Source organism: Cladophialophora immunda, assembly GCF_000835495.1.
Source record: "Cladophialophora immunda strain CBS 83496 unplaced genomic scaffold supercont1.8, whole genome shotgun sequence".
Classification (NCBI taxonomy): Eukaryota; Fungi; Ascomycota; class Eurotiomycetes; order Chaetothyriales; family Herpotrichiellaceae; genus Cladophialophora; species Cladophialophora immunda.
The window spans coordinates 435129-449219 of record NW_015622548.1 but is presented as its reverse complement, the minus strand read 5'-3'; the positions used below and the strand labels follow the sequence as shown (position 1 = coordinate 449219).

At 52.7% G+C, this 14091-nt stretch overlaps 4 protein-coding genes across 7 annotated transcripts; 1 reads left to right on the top strand and 3 right to left on the bottom strand.

The window, feature by feature from the left end:
• Nucleotides 1-1085: 1085 nt before the first annotated feature.
• Nucleotides 1086-2795, bottom strand: PV07_12216 (uncharacterized protein). The gene is made up of 2 exons (XM_016399723.1): nt 2385-2795; nt 1086-2281 (listed from the first exon to the last, which is right to left on the bottom strand). Exons 1-2 carry the CDS (start codon nt 2602-2604, stop codon nt 1338-1340), a joined length of 1164 nt encoding a protein of 387 aa, XP_016242535.1. The 5' UTR covers nt 2605-2795; the 3' UTR covers nt 1086-1337.
• Nucleotides 2796-2970: 175 nt separating this feature from the next.
• On the bottom strand, nt 2971-8091 carry PV07_12215 (uncharacterized protein). The gene is made up of 6 exons (XM_016399722.1): nt 7814-8091; nt 6988-7759; nt 4680-6934; nt 3766-4594; nt 3379-3684; nt 2971-3323 (listed from the first exon to the last, which is right to left on the bottom strand). Exons 1-6 carry the CDS (start codon nt 7945-7947, stop codon nt 3126-3128), a joined length of 4494 nt encoding a protein of 1497 aa, XP_016242534.1. The 5' UTR covers nt 7948-8091; the 3' UTR covers nt 2971-3125.
• A 618-nt stretch (nt 8092-8709) lies between these two features.
• Nucleotides 8710-10196, top strand: PV07_12214 (thiamine pyrophosphokinase). The gene has a single exon (XM_016399721.1). The coding sequence runs from the start codon at nt 8795-8797 to the stop codon at nt 9605-9607; it is 813 nt and encodes a 270-aa protein (XP_016242533.1). The 5' UTR covers nt 8710-8794; the 3' UTR covers nt 9608-10196.
• PV07_12213 lies at nt 9163-13985 on the bottom strand. Of its 4 annotated transcripts, XM_016399720.1 has the most exons (7): nt 13796-13985; nt 13699-13743; nt 10871-13644; nt 10501-10821; nt 10281-10419; nt 10106-10199; nt 9163-9972 (listed from the first exon to the last, which is right to left on the bottom strand). In XM_016399720.1, the coding sequence occupies exons 1-7, from the start codon at nt 13812-13814 to the stop codon at nt 9966-9968; spliced, it is 3399 nt and encodes a 1132-aa protein (XP_016242532.1). In that variant the 5' UTR covers nt 13815-13985; the 3' UTR covers nt 9163-9965. The 4 variants fall into 4 exon arrangements, with proteins under 4 accessions (XP_016242532.1, XP_016242531.1, XP_016242530.1 ...); XM_016399719.1 differs by having other exon boundaries at nt 10106-10419; XM_016399718.1 differs by having other exon boundaries at nt 9163-10199.
• Between the last annotated feature and the right edge of the window lie 106 nt (nt 13986-14091).

Genomic DNA, 14091 nt, shown 5'->3' with positions numbered 1-14091 from the left:
GCCGGCCAGCCAACGGGATCCCGCGGCGAACGGTCAAGGGGGGTTTGCTGGGCCTCAGGCGATTGGCTTGCGGGGGCTTGTTCGGGTGCCACCAGTGCTGTAGGGCTTGGCGGGCTACTGGGAACAGGCGCCACCCAGGCCACTCAGGGTTCCAGAGCGCTTGACGCTTGAGGCTTTCGGGTTAAAAGGGGTCACCAGGACTGCTTAGTCTGCGTCCTTCAACTGTGCTGTCACCCATCACCCGAAGAGCGCGGGCTGTTCTCACCCAAACACTGTCTGCCCTTCACCCTCGCCATCTGCACCTACTTGTATGTCTTTTCTTTTTTCTCCAGGGGGGGGCGAATTCTGACCTTCTCCCAGCATCTCCCAACAGTCCAATGACTTCAGGAAGAATGCCCCTACGTTACTGCTATTAATACGCACGCTACCGTTCAAGTCTATTTGCTGATCTGCTTACAATAGTCCACTAGGGCAGAGCTAGTCCCGAATCCCACGAGGGTTTTATAGGCTGCGGTGCTCCCCAAACCACTGTTTCAACCTCCTCCGAATTGGTCGGCTCGAGTTTCGGGTGGAGATGCAGGTGGTTGAGCCCCTTCCCAATGCGTATACGATGAATATGTAAGGGACAGGGGAGCAAAAAGAGAACGGCAAGCCACACCAAGACTAGCCGGACATACGAGGATCGCCCTGGAGAGGACGCACTCTGAATATTCTCCAGGGGAAGAGACGTTTGGGAACACTCCGACTCTGCAAACCCACGAGGACACCGCTGAGTCGGCTATCTCACGCCCATCTCGACCTCATCGCGTCCGTCTCAAATTTGCCTCGTGGCAAGCGAAGCCTAGGCGGAGATTGCTTGTTTATTAAAACTCCCTACCTAGCGAGTCTAGCTAGCTACCTGGGCGACCCAAAATTGTGTCCCAGTCATTACTCGTCCCCTCCTACTCGGTACAGGTACGCTACCTCTTCCTCAGCTGTGCCACATGGCAGCCCTAATCTTGGCTCTTTATCCATCCCGATGGGAAAAAATGACGCTGAGCTCGGTAAGGCTCTACATTGTGAACAAAGCACACGAGAAAGGTGGACTGGAGATGAGGTCTTTATTTTTGGCTGCTACGAGTACATCAACAATGACAGCACCGCGATGTATCGAACTCCTCCTAGGCCATCTGTTGATTCCAATATTGTACAAATCGAGCCTCGCGTCAATGATGCACAACACTTTTTGTCTTCCATGTTGTTGTGTAAATGACTCCACCATGCTGGTATGCAAGAGAAGACAACCACTCTTTTCTGTCATGTACATTAGGTCTCTCCACCTTCTATCCTCACTTTTCTCACTTTTCCGCCTCAGCACCGGTCGCATCATGCGCAGCCTTAGGCACGATACTAGCCTCCGGATTGTATGTTTCCTCGGCCGCAGCGGATGAAGATTGTTTTGGTGCGCTGGTCACTCCTGACTTTTGGCCCTCTATAACGTTTTCCCGCTCGGGCGACATTGTAGAAGAATGAGACGGGTCGTCACTCACCCTCACCCTTCCCTCTGATGCCGGCGGTTTGTCACTTTGAAGGTGTTCTACATTTTCGGACGTCGTGGCATCGCTCTTCTCAGCCTCCGGCTCGGACATTGTCAGCGACTGTGACCGCTCGTGCGATTGTTCGTTTGATTCAGGAAAGGTCGCTTTCTTCGCTGTCTGTGCGGGCCGGGGTGCTGGATCCGGCTCCTCCAGCAACCTGCGCTGCGTCGTCGCGGCGCCTTCGTGCTGCCTCTTCCTCTCCGCGATCTCGTTGACCAACTCCTGCTTCTCCGCCTCCAACCCGGCGTCCAACTCGTCATCGTCCTCCAGCTCGCCCTTGTAGATTTCCGGGTATTTCTGGAAACATTGCTGCATGTTCTGGAACTTGTCAATGCAGTCCATCCCCTTGGGTTCCTCCTTTGAATACACGAAACATGAAAAGGCCTCGCGGAATTCCGGGCCGCAGGGCCCATGCGCCATCCCGCCCAGACAAGGGCAGTCCCAGTTGATTTCTCCTGTTTCTGGGTTGAAGGCTCCCTCGCCGGCCGCCTCCTCTTCTAGCCCTTCGGCCGTGCCCGTAGTCAGAGGCCCGTGGTCAGCAACGATGGTTGTGGACGCATTCTCGGACGATATTGAGTCGACGGCGGAGTGGAGGACGGAGGCGTTTTTCTCGGCCTCCCTCGCGCGACGGGAGGTGAGGGCTTCCAAGGTCGAGTGGTCCCTCCGTTCGTCATCGACGGCGTCGAGGTTCGGGTTTAATAGATCTGTAGAGCACACGCACATTGGCAAATAAGCCTCCAACCTCCGCAAAAAAGGGCCATGAGCCCTCGACCAGCAATCCCGGGGACTGTTGGAGCATTGGCTTACTATGATGTGGCTGCTCCGCGAAGACCGGGCTCGTGTTATAATAGTAAATGCCAGCAATGGCGATACCCCATCTCAACGCCGAGCCCTTCCAACTCCGCCGCGCATTCTCTGGCGATGTACTGGCGAACCGCTTCCCGGATGTACTCCTGGCGGCGGGAGCAAGGGGAAAGGAGGAGCGAGTTGTGGTGCGCAGCGTTGACCGGGCCGCCGGTCGGAACATGGCTGAGGAGGGGGGTTTGGTTCTCGTCGCAATCTTTTCTCGGTTTCAGAGATACAGAGGAGAGTGAAACATGTCAAGGAGAGGAAGGAGAAGGAAAAACCTGGGAGTACAAATGAACGACTGGACTATAGGCCAAAAGGTTGCGACAAGTATTAGATACCCCCGGCTGGTGATGCAATGGCCGATCAATTAATAATTTGGAGCTCGAAGATTTCATATTGCGCTTCAGCGCGCCAAAGTCCAACCGTATCAGGAGAAGGATAAATAGGGCGGAGCAAATATGCGCCCGATGTTCATTGTCCATCGCATCTTCAGCCTCGCGCGAGATCATAACCTCCCAGGCTGATCAGCGTAGACTTCGCATCCAAGAAACATCCCAATGACAGATGAAAGCGGTAAGGATGGATAGTATTTCGAAGCTCCTGAGACTGTATCTACCATATTGCAGCATGATCATAAGTCACCGATGCTGCATCTAACCTTGAAGACTTAAAAAGTTGACTCTAGTCAAGCACCTGTGATCACACCTTGAGCCCGTGAACGTTAGCACGATACTCCTTCTCTGCCTTCAGCCGCAAGTTGTCCTGGAGGAAGAGTGACCAAGGGTCTAGCAGGAACTGTACTTCTGGCTCCTTGTCTGCATTAAAGACGCGGACGAGGAAGTACACATCTGTTGGAATGCTGGTGTCCGTAGAATCGGGAATCGTGTATGTACGAGCCTGTTGCAAAGCATTAGACCGGAATATGCTGGCGACATTGTTGACACCGACTCACCATCTTCCATTGGGCATTGCTATAAGAGAACTCAGAGGCCAAGTCGCCCTTGGTCGTTCTCACATCAAGATGATACACGGGCGGACGCTTGATCCATCTCCTAGCCTCTGGATAGCATTCTGCGACATACCGACTGAACATTCCGCTGGTGTCGGTGATCGTGAAGCTGGCGTAGAGCTTGGACTTGCCATTGGTATTCTGGCCCCGAATGAATGCTTTGTGTCCATTTCTTGTCCTCAGACTGCTCGTCCAGTGGACATCTGGATCGTAGCCGTTGTTGAGCATCCGTCGTAGTTCTTCTGAAACCTGCAGCGCTCGTCAGTATCAAAGTCACGTTGTTCATGCCTACATGGATTTTGAGACAGGCTTCAACATGGTAGGCCATACCTTCTTCTGACCAAGAAACTCGAGATTATCGTCGGTCTCTCGACGCACATTGTCAGAGAAGACGGTACTTCGTCGCATCATTCTCGCGGGGACTGCAGCAAAGATTCTCATCTTACTGCCACCGAGCGTTGAACCAGAAAGTGTCGAGGACGCTCGGGACACGACAGATTTGGCGTCATCCTCATCCTCTTCGTCTTCCACATAGAGATCGTCGGCGCTGAGGCCACCGAGTCCGCTATCTATCACAAAAGCCTCGTCGGAGTTGTTGAGACCATTCCTTTTAAAAATATAACCGGGGCCACTGTTTGTAGAAAATATGCTAACAGCTGTGAACATACGCACCAGGTCTCCCTTGAGCAAGCCCTTTTTACCATTCTGGCTCGGTCCACTCGTCGTCGCTGTGCCCCGGCCCTGGGACTTTCGCGGGTCGAAGTCGTCAATGTCTTCAAACTCTTCTGCTGCGTCGTCATCAAGGTTGAGAGCAGGAACGCCATGCTCTTGGAAGCATTTCTGAATGTTCGAAATGTCTTCTTGTAGGGCAACAGTAAGGAGAAACAAGCCCTTGTCTTCGACCCCACAGAAGCCAGCGATGGCCTCGATTAGATCTCTGGGAACCTTGTGTGATTCAAAATACCCGTTTTTCACGTAGATTTCGAGATGGCTGTGTTCAGTCGACAGAACAACGTTCCCATCCTTCGATCGCCCCGACCGGTTGTCCAAGCCAACTTTCACGGACCACTTTTGAATGACTCTTGTAGTGGAGAATGCCTGCAACGATTTGAGCTTGGCCACCTTTTCCCTCTTGCCATGTTCTTTTTTAGGCATAAGTCTAGCGGCGAGTTTTGGTTATTAAAGTTTTTCAAATACAAAAGGGACGCAGTCAACTGGTCGCTGGATAGCGGAGCAGTACTCACCTGGCTACGAATTCGGCTCTTGACCGTAGGTCGGCTTGCCGATTGGGATCGGGTCGTAAGATACCAACAGTCTCTGCGATGCTCGTGACTGCTCGAGTCAATCGTCGCTTGTCACCGCCCAGTTTCCGAATCAGGAGTGGGAGTTTCAGGACGTCCTCGACCTGGAAAGCGAGCAAAGGCACGATCCCACAGAAACTCTCCAGCAAATGTGCTCTGTCGGCAATGAACCACGCGTCCGAGTTTTTGGCGCACCCGAGCATATCCCACTGGTCCTCGTTGCTTGTCTTATAGACTGGCCATATGGAATGTGTCTGAAGTGAGTCGATAGCCGTCGTCGTCTCGTCCTTCTCAAGATGCTTTTCAATTTCGAGAAACAGAGCTTTGATGTAAGACAGCGGGTCGCCGACATTGACTAATTTGGTCTCGCGTATGAGGTCCGCAATGCCCGCGTCCGGGAGCAGGAAGAAGTCGCGGAAAAGCCGCTGACAAGATGGGTATATGTTCTTCAGAGCAACAAATCGTCGAAGGCATTCTGGACCGCTCCACAAGCAATCTTGCACCTTGACCCAGCGGGGTTCACCTCCAGCTCTTTTGTTAGGGATGCAAATAAGCGGCTTCTGTTCGAATGACTGCCTCACTAAGTCCGGCAGTTCTGAGCATCGGGCTTGGATTTGTTCAAGCATTAAACCAGCGCGGTCGATAACAATTGCATCTGACGTACCGCTCATTGCATATAGACATCGGAGATAGAAACGAACGTCGCCCTCGACACCAAGCCCCAAGATCTTCAACCTCTGCCAACGTGGGTCGAGAGGGTCGTCGATATCAACGAATGGCACCTGGCCATTTGCCTGCTGGACAAGTTCCGGAATTGGCAGGAATACGTCCCGCAGGGACTTTTTCGCACCTCCAAGGCACTCCACATGCGCTTCTTGCAGCGAATTTCTGAGTCTCTCTCGACATGCCTGTCTCGCCGACCTGGAGTCATCTCGAGCACCGCCAGCATCATCTTCGAGCCAGCGCGAGTAATAGCCCCAGTTATCTCTCAGAAGGACCAGAAAATCTCTAGACTTGAAATTCTGCATGATCAGGGTAAAGTGGCGAGATAGTCCAAAGGAGTGCGGTGATTGTCCGTCGACCTGGGTGAGGCGTGGCAGAATAGAGATTTTCGCCGCGTTCTCCAGCCACTCAAGCCAATTCGCTTGGTCATCCTTGACAGCGTCCAAATAATGTGGATGTATGAAATCGATATCTTTCCGACCAGCAAAGTACTGACTCGCTGCAAACGGAGCCTGCGACGGCAGGTATGCACTCTCTGCGCGAGAGCGACCGGAACCATCCGATGTGGCGAACCAAAGATATCTGACCTCATAGTCATGTACTCTGGCTCTGAAGAGGAACATCGCCTGGGATATCAGATGTTTGACGGTAAAGCTTCTTGGGTTGAACAAAGGCTGAGTATGAACATGGAGGAGGCAATCGGCGATGGCATCCTGGCCGAAGACCTTGAGTCCGAGCTGAAGATATAGAGATCGAGCTGTGGGATTGTTGGCAGCATCTTCTCGAACTAGTCGGAATGCGAGGCCCTCAGGGGCCATGGAATTTTCGGCTTCTTGAGGGAGAAAGATAGCCTTCTCTTGGGCAGAGACCCATCGACCGTCGTTGAGAGGAATGATCGGTAGCTTGCAAAGCTTCTCATGCTGTTCGGTGTCGAAAGACAGCTTCAAAAGAATTTCTGCAAGCCGTGTATGCCACTCAACTGATTTCATCTTCTGAAATAGCGCGGTGTTTTGTTTGATATAGAGATCCAAATGCTCCAAGAATATGGCTGCGGTCATTTTTGTGACGCCTAGTGCTTCCAGGTTATCGTGAAGGGAGACATCATATTTATGACACAGATATGCCAGGTCGTTCAATGGGGATGAAGTCATCGGGACCCCTTGCCTGTCGCAGAAATCCAAGGGAACATATGTTAAGGAGGACGGCATCATTAGTTCTTGGGCTCTGGACTTCAACACTGGCTGTCGAGAGAGCGTTTCAATGATTTCTCGTCTGGCTGGTTCGAAGAAATGGCGCTGAGTCATCTTGAATGGGATGAATCGAGGCCAGATATAACACAATTGACCGTGGCTGTATGCTCTAGTGACAGCAACAAACGCTTTGATAAATTCTCTTCGAAGGGCCCAATTCCATGGGGAGTCTGTCAAAACGTCCTCTCGGCTCGCAGAAAGTAGAAAATCTCCCTGAAGAAGAAACTAAAGAGAATCAGTGAGCGTATGTTGGCCCCTGATGATAAATGTCTACATACCTTGAAGCCATAGTCTCGAATCGGAAGGAAGGCATACACCTTTTGAGACGTCAATGGCTGGTCCGTGACGTCGGGAAAGGCAAGCAGGATCTGGGACTCCCTTGCGCCAGGACGCTTGGGCTCGACCGGAAGATTTGTAGCAACGTGTGAGCTGACAAGATACTTCGTGACTTCCCCATCTCGAGTCAACTCAATTGCTGTCTCGCCGTGGCTCGTACCGACGCTTTTCCTGAAAGTGGTCTGCCAGGCCAGTTCGCCCTCTCGAATCGTAATCGTTACGTTTCTCAAGCGGCGGAGAAACATGAGCATACGCGGGTCGAAGCCTCTCAAGTCCGAGACCAGCCGCCTCTCGTCGTACTGCGGAGACAATTGCAGGAGCATAGATGTCATGAACGGAATAGCGGGCTCAGGGAACGGCTCCCAGATAGGCGCAATCATACCTAGGACTTGTCTCTTGTCGAATTTGAAGGTGTAGGAGTTGGACGAGATCCAGACAACGTCAGCAGCCTTGAAGACCGACTTGAAACCAATGCCTTTCTCTCCGACATACGCGGTAGCGCGATTAACGCCAGCTTTGGTGCTGCTGCCCACCCTACAGATGGCCTCCACATTCTTTTCACTGAAGCCCTTCTCATTACAATCGATCCTCAGACGTCGATTCTGGTACGTTAGCGAGATGCTAGGTTCGGCGGCATCATACTCGTTGTCGTCGGCATTCTGTATAAGCTCGAGGAGGAAATGAGTGGACTTCTGGTACAGCTCATCTGCGAGACTACGGCATGGTTAGACAGTGACTCATGACAGAGGAAAGCGAGGGACTGTTCACGTGTGAAGAGCGTTCTGGAGGTTCTCGACATTTCGGCTCTTTGCACTGGTGTCGTCCAGTCCAGCTTCTTTTCTTATGGTGTCAATATGGCGTTGAGCTTTCTGGACAGCCTGATCTCTGTTTAGCTGCACCATCTTGGAAGTCTCAATGGAGCAAGAGAACTAGCAAGCTCGATGGCCACTTGAGAGACAACACAGCCTTTTGTAGCTGTTACAGGAGCCGAATGACTGGCGCCCCGCGAAGTGACTTGACTCAGGCAAAGCAAGGCAGATTGCGAGTTTGCCATGCCTTGACCTCGCCAAGAGAACGGAAAGGCTGAGCAAGGCAACCATCTCGTTAGCATCGGACAAGTTATTCCCTAGCACCCGGTGCATCCAAGCGGGTGGTGAAAGGACTGTGAGAAGAGGACAGCATGCATCTTTAGGGCGCGCGGCTGCCTGCAGGCTGCCATGCACTTAAAGGCCCACAGAACCAGAGAAGCTTGAGGGAGACCACGAAGGTCCGATGCATTGGGAGCAGTAGCGGTGATATTGTGAACGAGTGGAGACTTCGGTCACTTGTCTAGCAGTCCATAGAGCAGTTTTGGTTGTGGGCGAGGAGCCGACCGAGTACAAGTGGTACGAAAGGGGACAAAGGGCGTGGCATGAACAAGTAAGGCTGAATCTGGAGGAGGGGCCGAGAGGGGAAGTAGATACACGCGTTTTAGGTTGAGAATGATGCCGCTTTATGGTTTTATCGTAAACACCCAATACGCCTTGTTTTCTTAAAAGCGGCCTGACCAGTGGGCCCTGACACGTGATTTCGGAATCCACGTTTTTCCGCATCTCCGATTTCCCGACTCTTTGCGCCAAGCATCGGGAGCAATCGTGCATCATCATCATCCTTGTCACCAAAGAAGATCGATCACCTGGCTGGCGAGATCTAGCAATCTACTTTTACCGTGGGCCTCAAGACGTGCGGCAGGGAGAGCATTCGGCGAGAATGGTGACAGATTGGCATCCCTGCGGCCTTTTGAACAGCAAACCAACCCATCCCTACGCAATCATCGTCCTCAACCAGCCCGTGAACAAACACGCCCTGAATGCCGTTATCGGGTCAGCCTCGTTACTCGTGTGCGCCGACGCTGGCGCCGACAGGCTGTACAAGTACGACAAAGCCGCGCAGAACGGCGTGTCAAAGTTAAAGCGCCGCGTTCCGGATGCTATTATTGGGGATCTTGATTCCCTGACAGAGGCGGTCGGAGAGCATTATCGCTCTCTAGGGACTGAAGTGATTAAGGACCCGGATCAGTACTCTACGGACTTCACAAAGTGTCTCAAATGGATTCGCGACTGGGCAATAACAAAGCATGGGCATGACGCATCGGATCGCGGCGAAGAGATACAGCCCATTATGGACGTCGTCGTACTAGGAGGTCTCGGAGGTCGGGTAGACCAAGGCTTTTCGCAAGTCCACCATCTTTTCATGGCGGAGAACCAACCGGCACTTTTGAGGGGCCGCATTTATCTATTGTCAGAACAGAGTTTGTCATTTGTTCTAGCTGATGGCCGCAATCGCATCCACCTCGAACCCGGTTATTTTGCAGAGAACGTAGGAATCCTCCCTATTCTCGGGCGCATTCTCCTGACCACAAAAGGTCTTGAGTGGGACGTTGAACGATGGCCCACTGAGTTCGGAGGCCAAGTGAGTACCAGTAACCACATACGGTCCTCCGAAATCGACATTTCCTTCGAGGGTCCGAGACCATTGTTCACCTTGGAACTGGACAAACGTCTCACGGTTACTTGCGAATAAGGCTGGTATTGTGGATAGTGACCGGTCGTCTCCTGACAAGGTTGGTGCAGGTTGGAGCCAAGTCTTTGTTGCGGGTTGACTCTCCGTGCTTTCTTCCGACCCACTAGCGGCCAAAACAGGAGGGCGGCGGTCGGGGTCTTGGTCAGATGCTGTTTTCATGGCAGGTCTCGCTTGTCCATCTTTGCTTCGAGGCCGCGGAGTGCCTGGACTCTTCATGGTCGGCGCATGTGCTGCGACCTTGTAACCACCTGGCGAGGAATGGCTTTGCTGCAACCACCGCCGGAGTGGAGTGGCGCAACAGGTTCACAGAGTATGCGGACCAGAGTCGGCTGCTGAGTGATGAGCTAAGCGGAGAGTTTCATGTCCTATTGAGGCCAAGCGGCCAATCAGCCTGGCTTCTTTGAGGCAATGGGGGAGTGCTTGTGCGGTGATTGAGAGCTGTTCGGCGCCTCTTTCTCGCACGTTACCGATGTGGGACGTGATTTCTTGGTGCCGTACCAGTCAACGTCGCTCAAATTGAGTCTTCTCGCTCGGGGCGCATGGCGTCCCGATCTCTCAGCACGGCTGAGGGAAGGATTGTAGTGATCGGGTCCTAATTTGAGGCCTTTAGTATTGCGGTTCTTCCCCAAGGGAGGTTGGACTATAGGGCCACAAGGAAATCCATTGGGAATACCATCGTGTTGGTCATCTTCGCGCAGATCATAATTCAGGACCAGGTTCTTGATGCGCTGTTGTTCCTCCCTTTCGGCGGCCTGTTGCGACTTCATTGAGACGGCAAAGCTCGAGTCCGAGGGTAGTTCAATTGTCTTTGTCTAGAAAGTGGTCAGTAATGGGTTCCAACTGGACCTTACCAGGGTTATTAGTCCAAGTATGGTTCAAAGGGGATTACTTGCTTGTTGTCGATTCCCCTTCTTTGTCATCAACGAAAACGCCATGGTGTTAGGTTCAGCTTGGGGAGCAGGACTGGGCTCATCCTCATTCGGCTCGACTGGCGCTCGTTGAATCTTACGAATGGGTAAAGGTACGTCGAAGTGAGTCTTGCGCTCGAATTTGCGGGAGTCCAAGCTTTCAGCCATCATCTTCTCGAACGCGCGGTCAAACTCGGCTTCGGCCTCTGGATCCAGGTGTTCCTCTTGACGCAGGACGACAATCTGTTCTTCTTCGTCTGATTCATCGTCCTCTTTCTCTTCACCAGTATCCTCTTCTGCAACACCCTCCTCGAAGTCAGTAGATGATCTCAACCGAAGCCGACACGGTGCTTACCTCGCCGTCTTCATCCGACGATCGCGCAATTTCAGCCTCAAGTTCAGCGTCACCTTCGCCAAGTGCATCTTCGGAGCCGGAGTCTTCGACATCATCCGGCTGCTCCAAACTTTTCTCCGCCCCCTGCTGTCTGTAATTCGCGCTTACAGCTTCAGCAAATAGATTGGCCGCTTCTCCAAGCTCGGTAACTAACTTCCAGTTAGGACGGACAAGAGAGTAGGTGTCCTGCACCAGAAACTCAATCTCCATCGGCAGGGGATCCTTTGTGGCCATGTAATATTGGAAGAAAGTCAGGAAGAAGTCGAGCTTTTTGCGGGAGCTACCTCTGTCGAAACATATTCCACAAGTGTCGAGAAGGGTGCTTATCAAGCGGATGCGGAAGAACTCGTCAGGGGGATCAAACGGTGTGAAGTTGCCAGGCTGGGGTGTTCCGCCTTCATGACCAAATGTCACGATCCGATACAGCGTGTCGAACACCACGGTCGAGTCGATCATCTTGTAGTTGTAGAGCTCTCCCAGATATTTGACCTCAGCCACCCTTCGCTGATTGAACTTGAAGTCGTTCTGCTCCAGACCCAGAGTGATTTGTTCCAGGACGTTGTCTATGATACCAATAGCAAAGTCTTGATGATACCGGAAAAGTGCCTGCAGGAGAACTGCCAGGAGATGGATGTTGCTGAACTTGACTTTTCCCGGCTTGCTGAAAATCTTCTCTAGCATCTGGACAACTTCCTTCTCTTCCCAATGCAGTTTCCGGATGGTCTTGAGAACCTTCATGTAGTTGCGTTTGGTCATATCCACATATACCAACTGTCGGACGAAGAGTTCTGTCGGCGTCCGTTCTTTTTGTTGGATGGCGGCCCGTTGGGGAGGGTCGACGTAGTACAAAGCGTTCTCAATCAACATGCGCTCTTGAGCCCCCATGTGCTGAGCGGACTTCTTGCGGTTCAACGTCTCGAGGAAAGACGTCATCCGAGGAGAGGTCTCGGAATTACGTAGAAGATATCGACCACAGTTTTCGAGCAGATGGGCGATGATCTCGATGTTCATCCTCGAAAAGTCGTCTAAGCTGACTTTGAAGCAGTGGAAAATGACGTGCTCTGGAACGACCCCAAACTTGGTGAGTTCCGCCAGGTAGCGAATGTTGGCCATGCGGATCTGCCCCAGAAAATCTTTGGATTTCCGCCTCTGCAGGCTTCGGAACTCGTCATCCAGATGCGAAATCAGGCCCTGCACGACGTCGGGCATGTACTGCCCAAGAGTGGCGGCAAGTCGCGCATACAGAGGGAGCAGATCGATCCGACCTTTGGGGACTTCTTGGATAGCCTTGACCAAACGATTTCGGGAGGCTTTGGAGTTGAGGAAGCAGAAGTCCAAAGCGACCTGATCGACCATATCCTTGGTTTGCAGTTCCGGTAGGCGTAGGAGAATGGCATCAACTTGAGCACCCACCGTCTTGTTCGTGATGGCGGTAGACTGTTCATCGTTCTCCAAAGGCTTGTTCGTCCCACCTTCAACCGGAGTGGAGGAAGGTTCACCACGATCGTCTGATTCAAGCTTCTTTTTTGAATCTTCTAGGAGAATCGCCGGCACTCGACCCTTGAGATCGACCAAATTCTCATAGAAACGACGTTCTTCTTCGTCTTCCCAGATGCCAGCGCTCTCACCTTGGCCCTTGAGGTAGTCGCCTGTCTTGATCATCCCAACACTCCCTGACGTAGCGATCTCTGCGCTGTCTTTCTCCTCGAGATCTGGCATTTCTTGTCCGAGGACATCACAAAGGACTTGGGCATTTGCCACCAATTTCTCTTGAGCCTTGGCCTGCTTCTCGAAATTTGCCTGCCTGTCTTCGAAGATTTCGCCACTTTTGACATAAGCCTCTGCATTTCGGCGGCTTTGGTTGTTGAGAGATCTTTGGTCTCGAATGACGTGGGTTTTGACGGTAGACAAGTATCGCTCTAAGACGTTGATGAATCTCTGTCGGATTGGCTGGGGAATGATGGCCGCATCTTCCTCAGGGGAGTCAGGGGAGGCATCGCCATCTTTGGCGTGCTCTACGACGTGACCGTCTGCGTCGACTGTTTTTCGGCCTTCCTCAGACGGTGGCTTGAGTCCCAGCACATCCCAGGCGAAGTTCTTCACGAAAAGAACGGCCAGACTGAGGTTAGCGTGCTCCGGGTCATGGCCTAACAAGTCCTTGAGGACCTCCAGAGGGAAAGGATCATGCTCAACGTAGGCGTCGGGTCGAACACCATTTGTGGTTGGCTTTAGCTTCGACTCGATTTGGGACGGGGCGTCTTTGCCTCGCGGCGTAGCTTCGTCTGGTCGATCCGCATCATCCAGGCTTCGAAGAATACCGCACAGCCAGAATTCAGTGACGACGCGAAGGAGAACTCGGTGTCGGACCAGGCGCTCCTTCTCTTCACGTTCGCGGACCTCCTGACTCCACAATTTCACCTGAGCCTTGTCCGGAGTTGTCAAACCCTTGCCCAAAAGCCATGCCAGCTGCTTGGTAAACTCTTGGGGTCCAAATCTTTGGTGTAGGGCACTGACAACCTCGATACCCGTGGCAATCTCACTCGCAGTCTTGAGCCTACCCAATCCTTCAGCTGTGGCCGTCGTGATCTCGGACAGGTACTTTTGGAGGGACAGCGTGCGGATCTCTGACAGAAAGGTGTCTTGTGCAGCAGACGATAGCCCGGTTCGGAGTCGTTTAATAAACGCCGTGTTCTTCTTCAGTGACGAATCGAGTGAGTTTGCTACTTCGTAGACATCTGCGGCTTGTGTCAGCTAGAGTCGGTCCCATCTGGCGCGACACGGATGTGTACCCTTTGCGCCTGCCCAGACGCGCAAATTTAGGTCACGTAGTTCTCCTGAGATCCGATTGTCAGTGTGCGGTCTCCCAACGCAACGGAGTGAGCCTACTCTTGCGCTTGCGGTCCATGACGGCCCGCGGTTTTGTAAAGAGGATCCTGACGCTCGCATGACGACAGGAGAAGGAGCAGAGGAGCTGCAGGAATCCTGCACTGTAAACCGAACGGCAGATGTCACTACGCGTTCGTCACTGTACGGTTGCGCACCGGATGGGTGAATGAATCACTTTCCAGGGATATTCAGTTGGAGGGGCAATATTATGTTTTCACCCAAGCCTGGATCGGGCTGGCTCAAGCCCGCCCCGATGATGGGTGCCAAGAGCCCTTACGAGCCCTTACGAGCCTTAC

Excerpts from the sequence above, each read along its gene's own strand:
- PV07_12216 (XM_016399723.1), bottom strand. The coding sequence starts at position 2,604 with ATGTTCCGACCGGCGGCCCGGTCAACGCTGCGCACCACAACTCGCTCC. Across the intron at positions 2,282-2,384 it reads CGCGGAGCAGCCACATCATA|ATCTATTAAACCCGAACCTC; the intron begins GTAAGCCAATGC and ends TGTGCTCTACAG.
- PV07_12215 (XM_016399722.1), bottom strand. The coding sequence starts at position 7,947 with ATGGTGCAGCTAAACAGAGATCAGGCTGTCCAGAAAGCTCAACGCCAT. Across the intron at positions 7,760-7,813 it reads CTCCAGAACGCTCTTCACAC|TCTCGCAGATGAGCTGTACC; the intron begins GTGAACAGTCCC and ends ACCATGCCGTAG. Across the intron at positions 6,935-6,987 it reads TTCGAGACTATGGCTTCAAG|TTTCTTCTTCAGGGAGATTT; the intron begins GTATGTAGACAT and ends GATTCTCTTTAG.
- PV07_12214 (XM_016399721.1), top strand. The coding sequence starts at position 8,795 with ATGGTGACAGATTGGCATCCCTGCGGCCTTTTGAACAGCAAACCAACC.
- PV07_12213 (XM_016399717.1), bottom strand. Across the intron at positions 13,645-13,698 it reads CGTCTGGGCAGGCGCAAAGG|ATGTCTACGAAGTAGCAAAC; the intron begins GTACACATCCGT and ends CACAAGCCGCAG. Across the intron at positions 10,822-10,870 it reads CGTCGGATGAAGACGGCGAG|GGTGTTGCAGAAGAGGATAC; the intron begins GTAAGCACCGTG and ends GACTTCGAGGAG.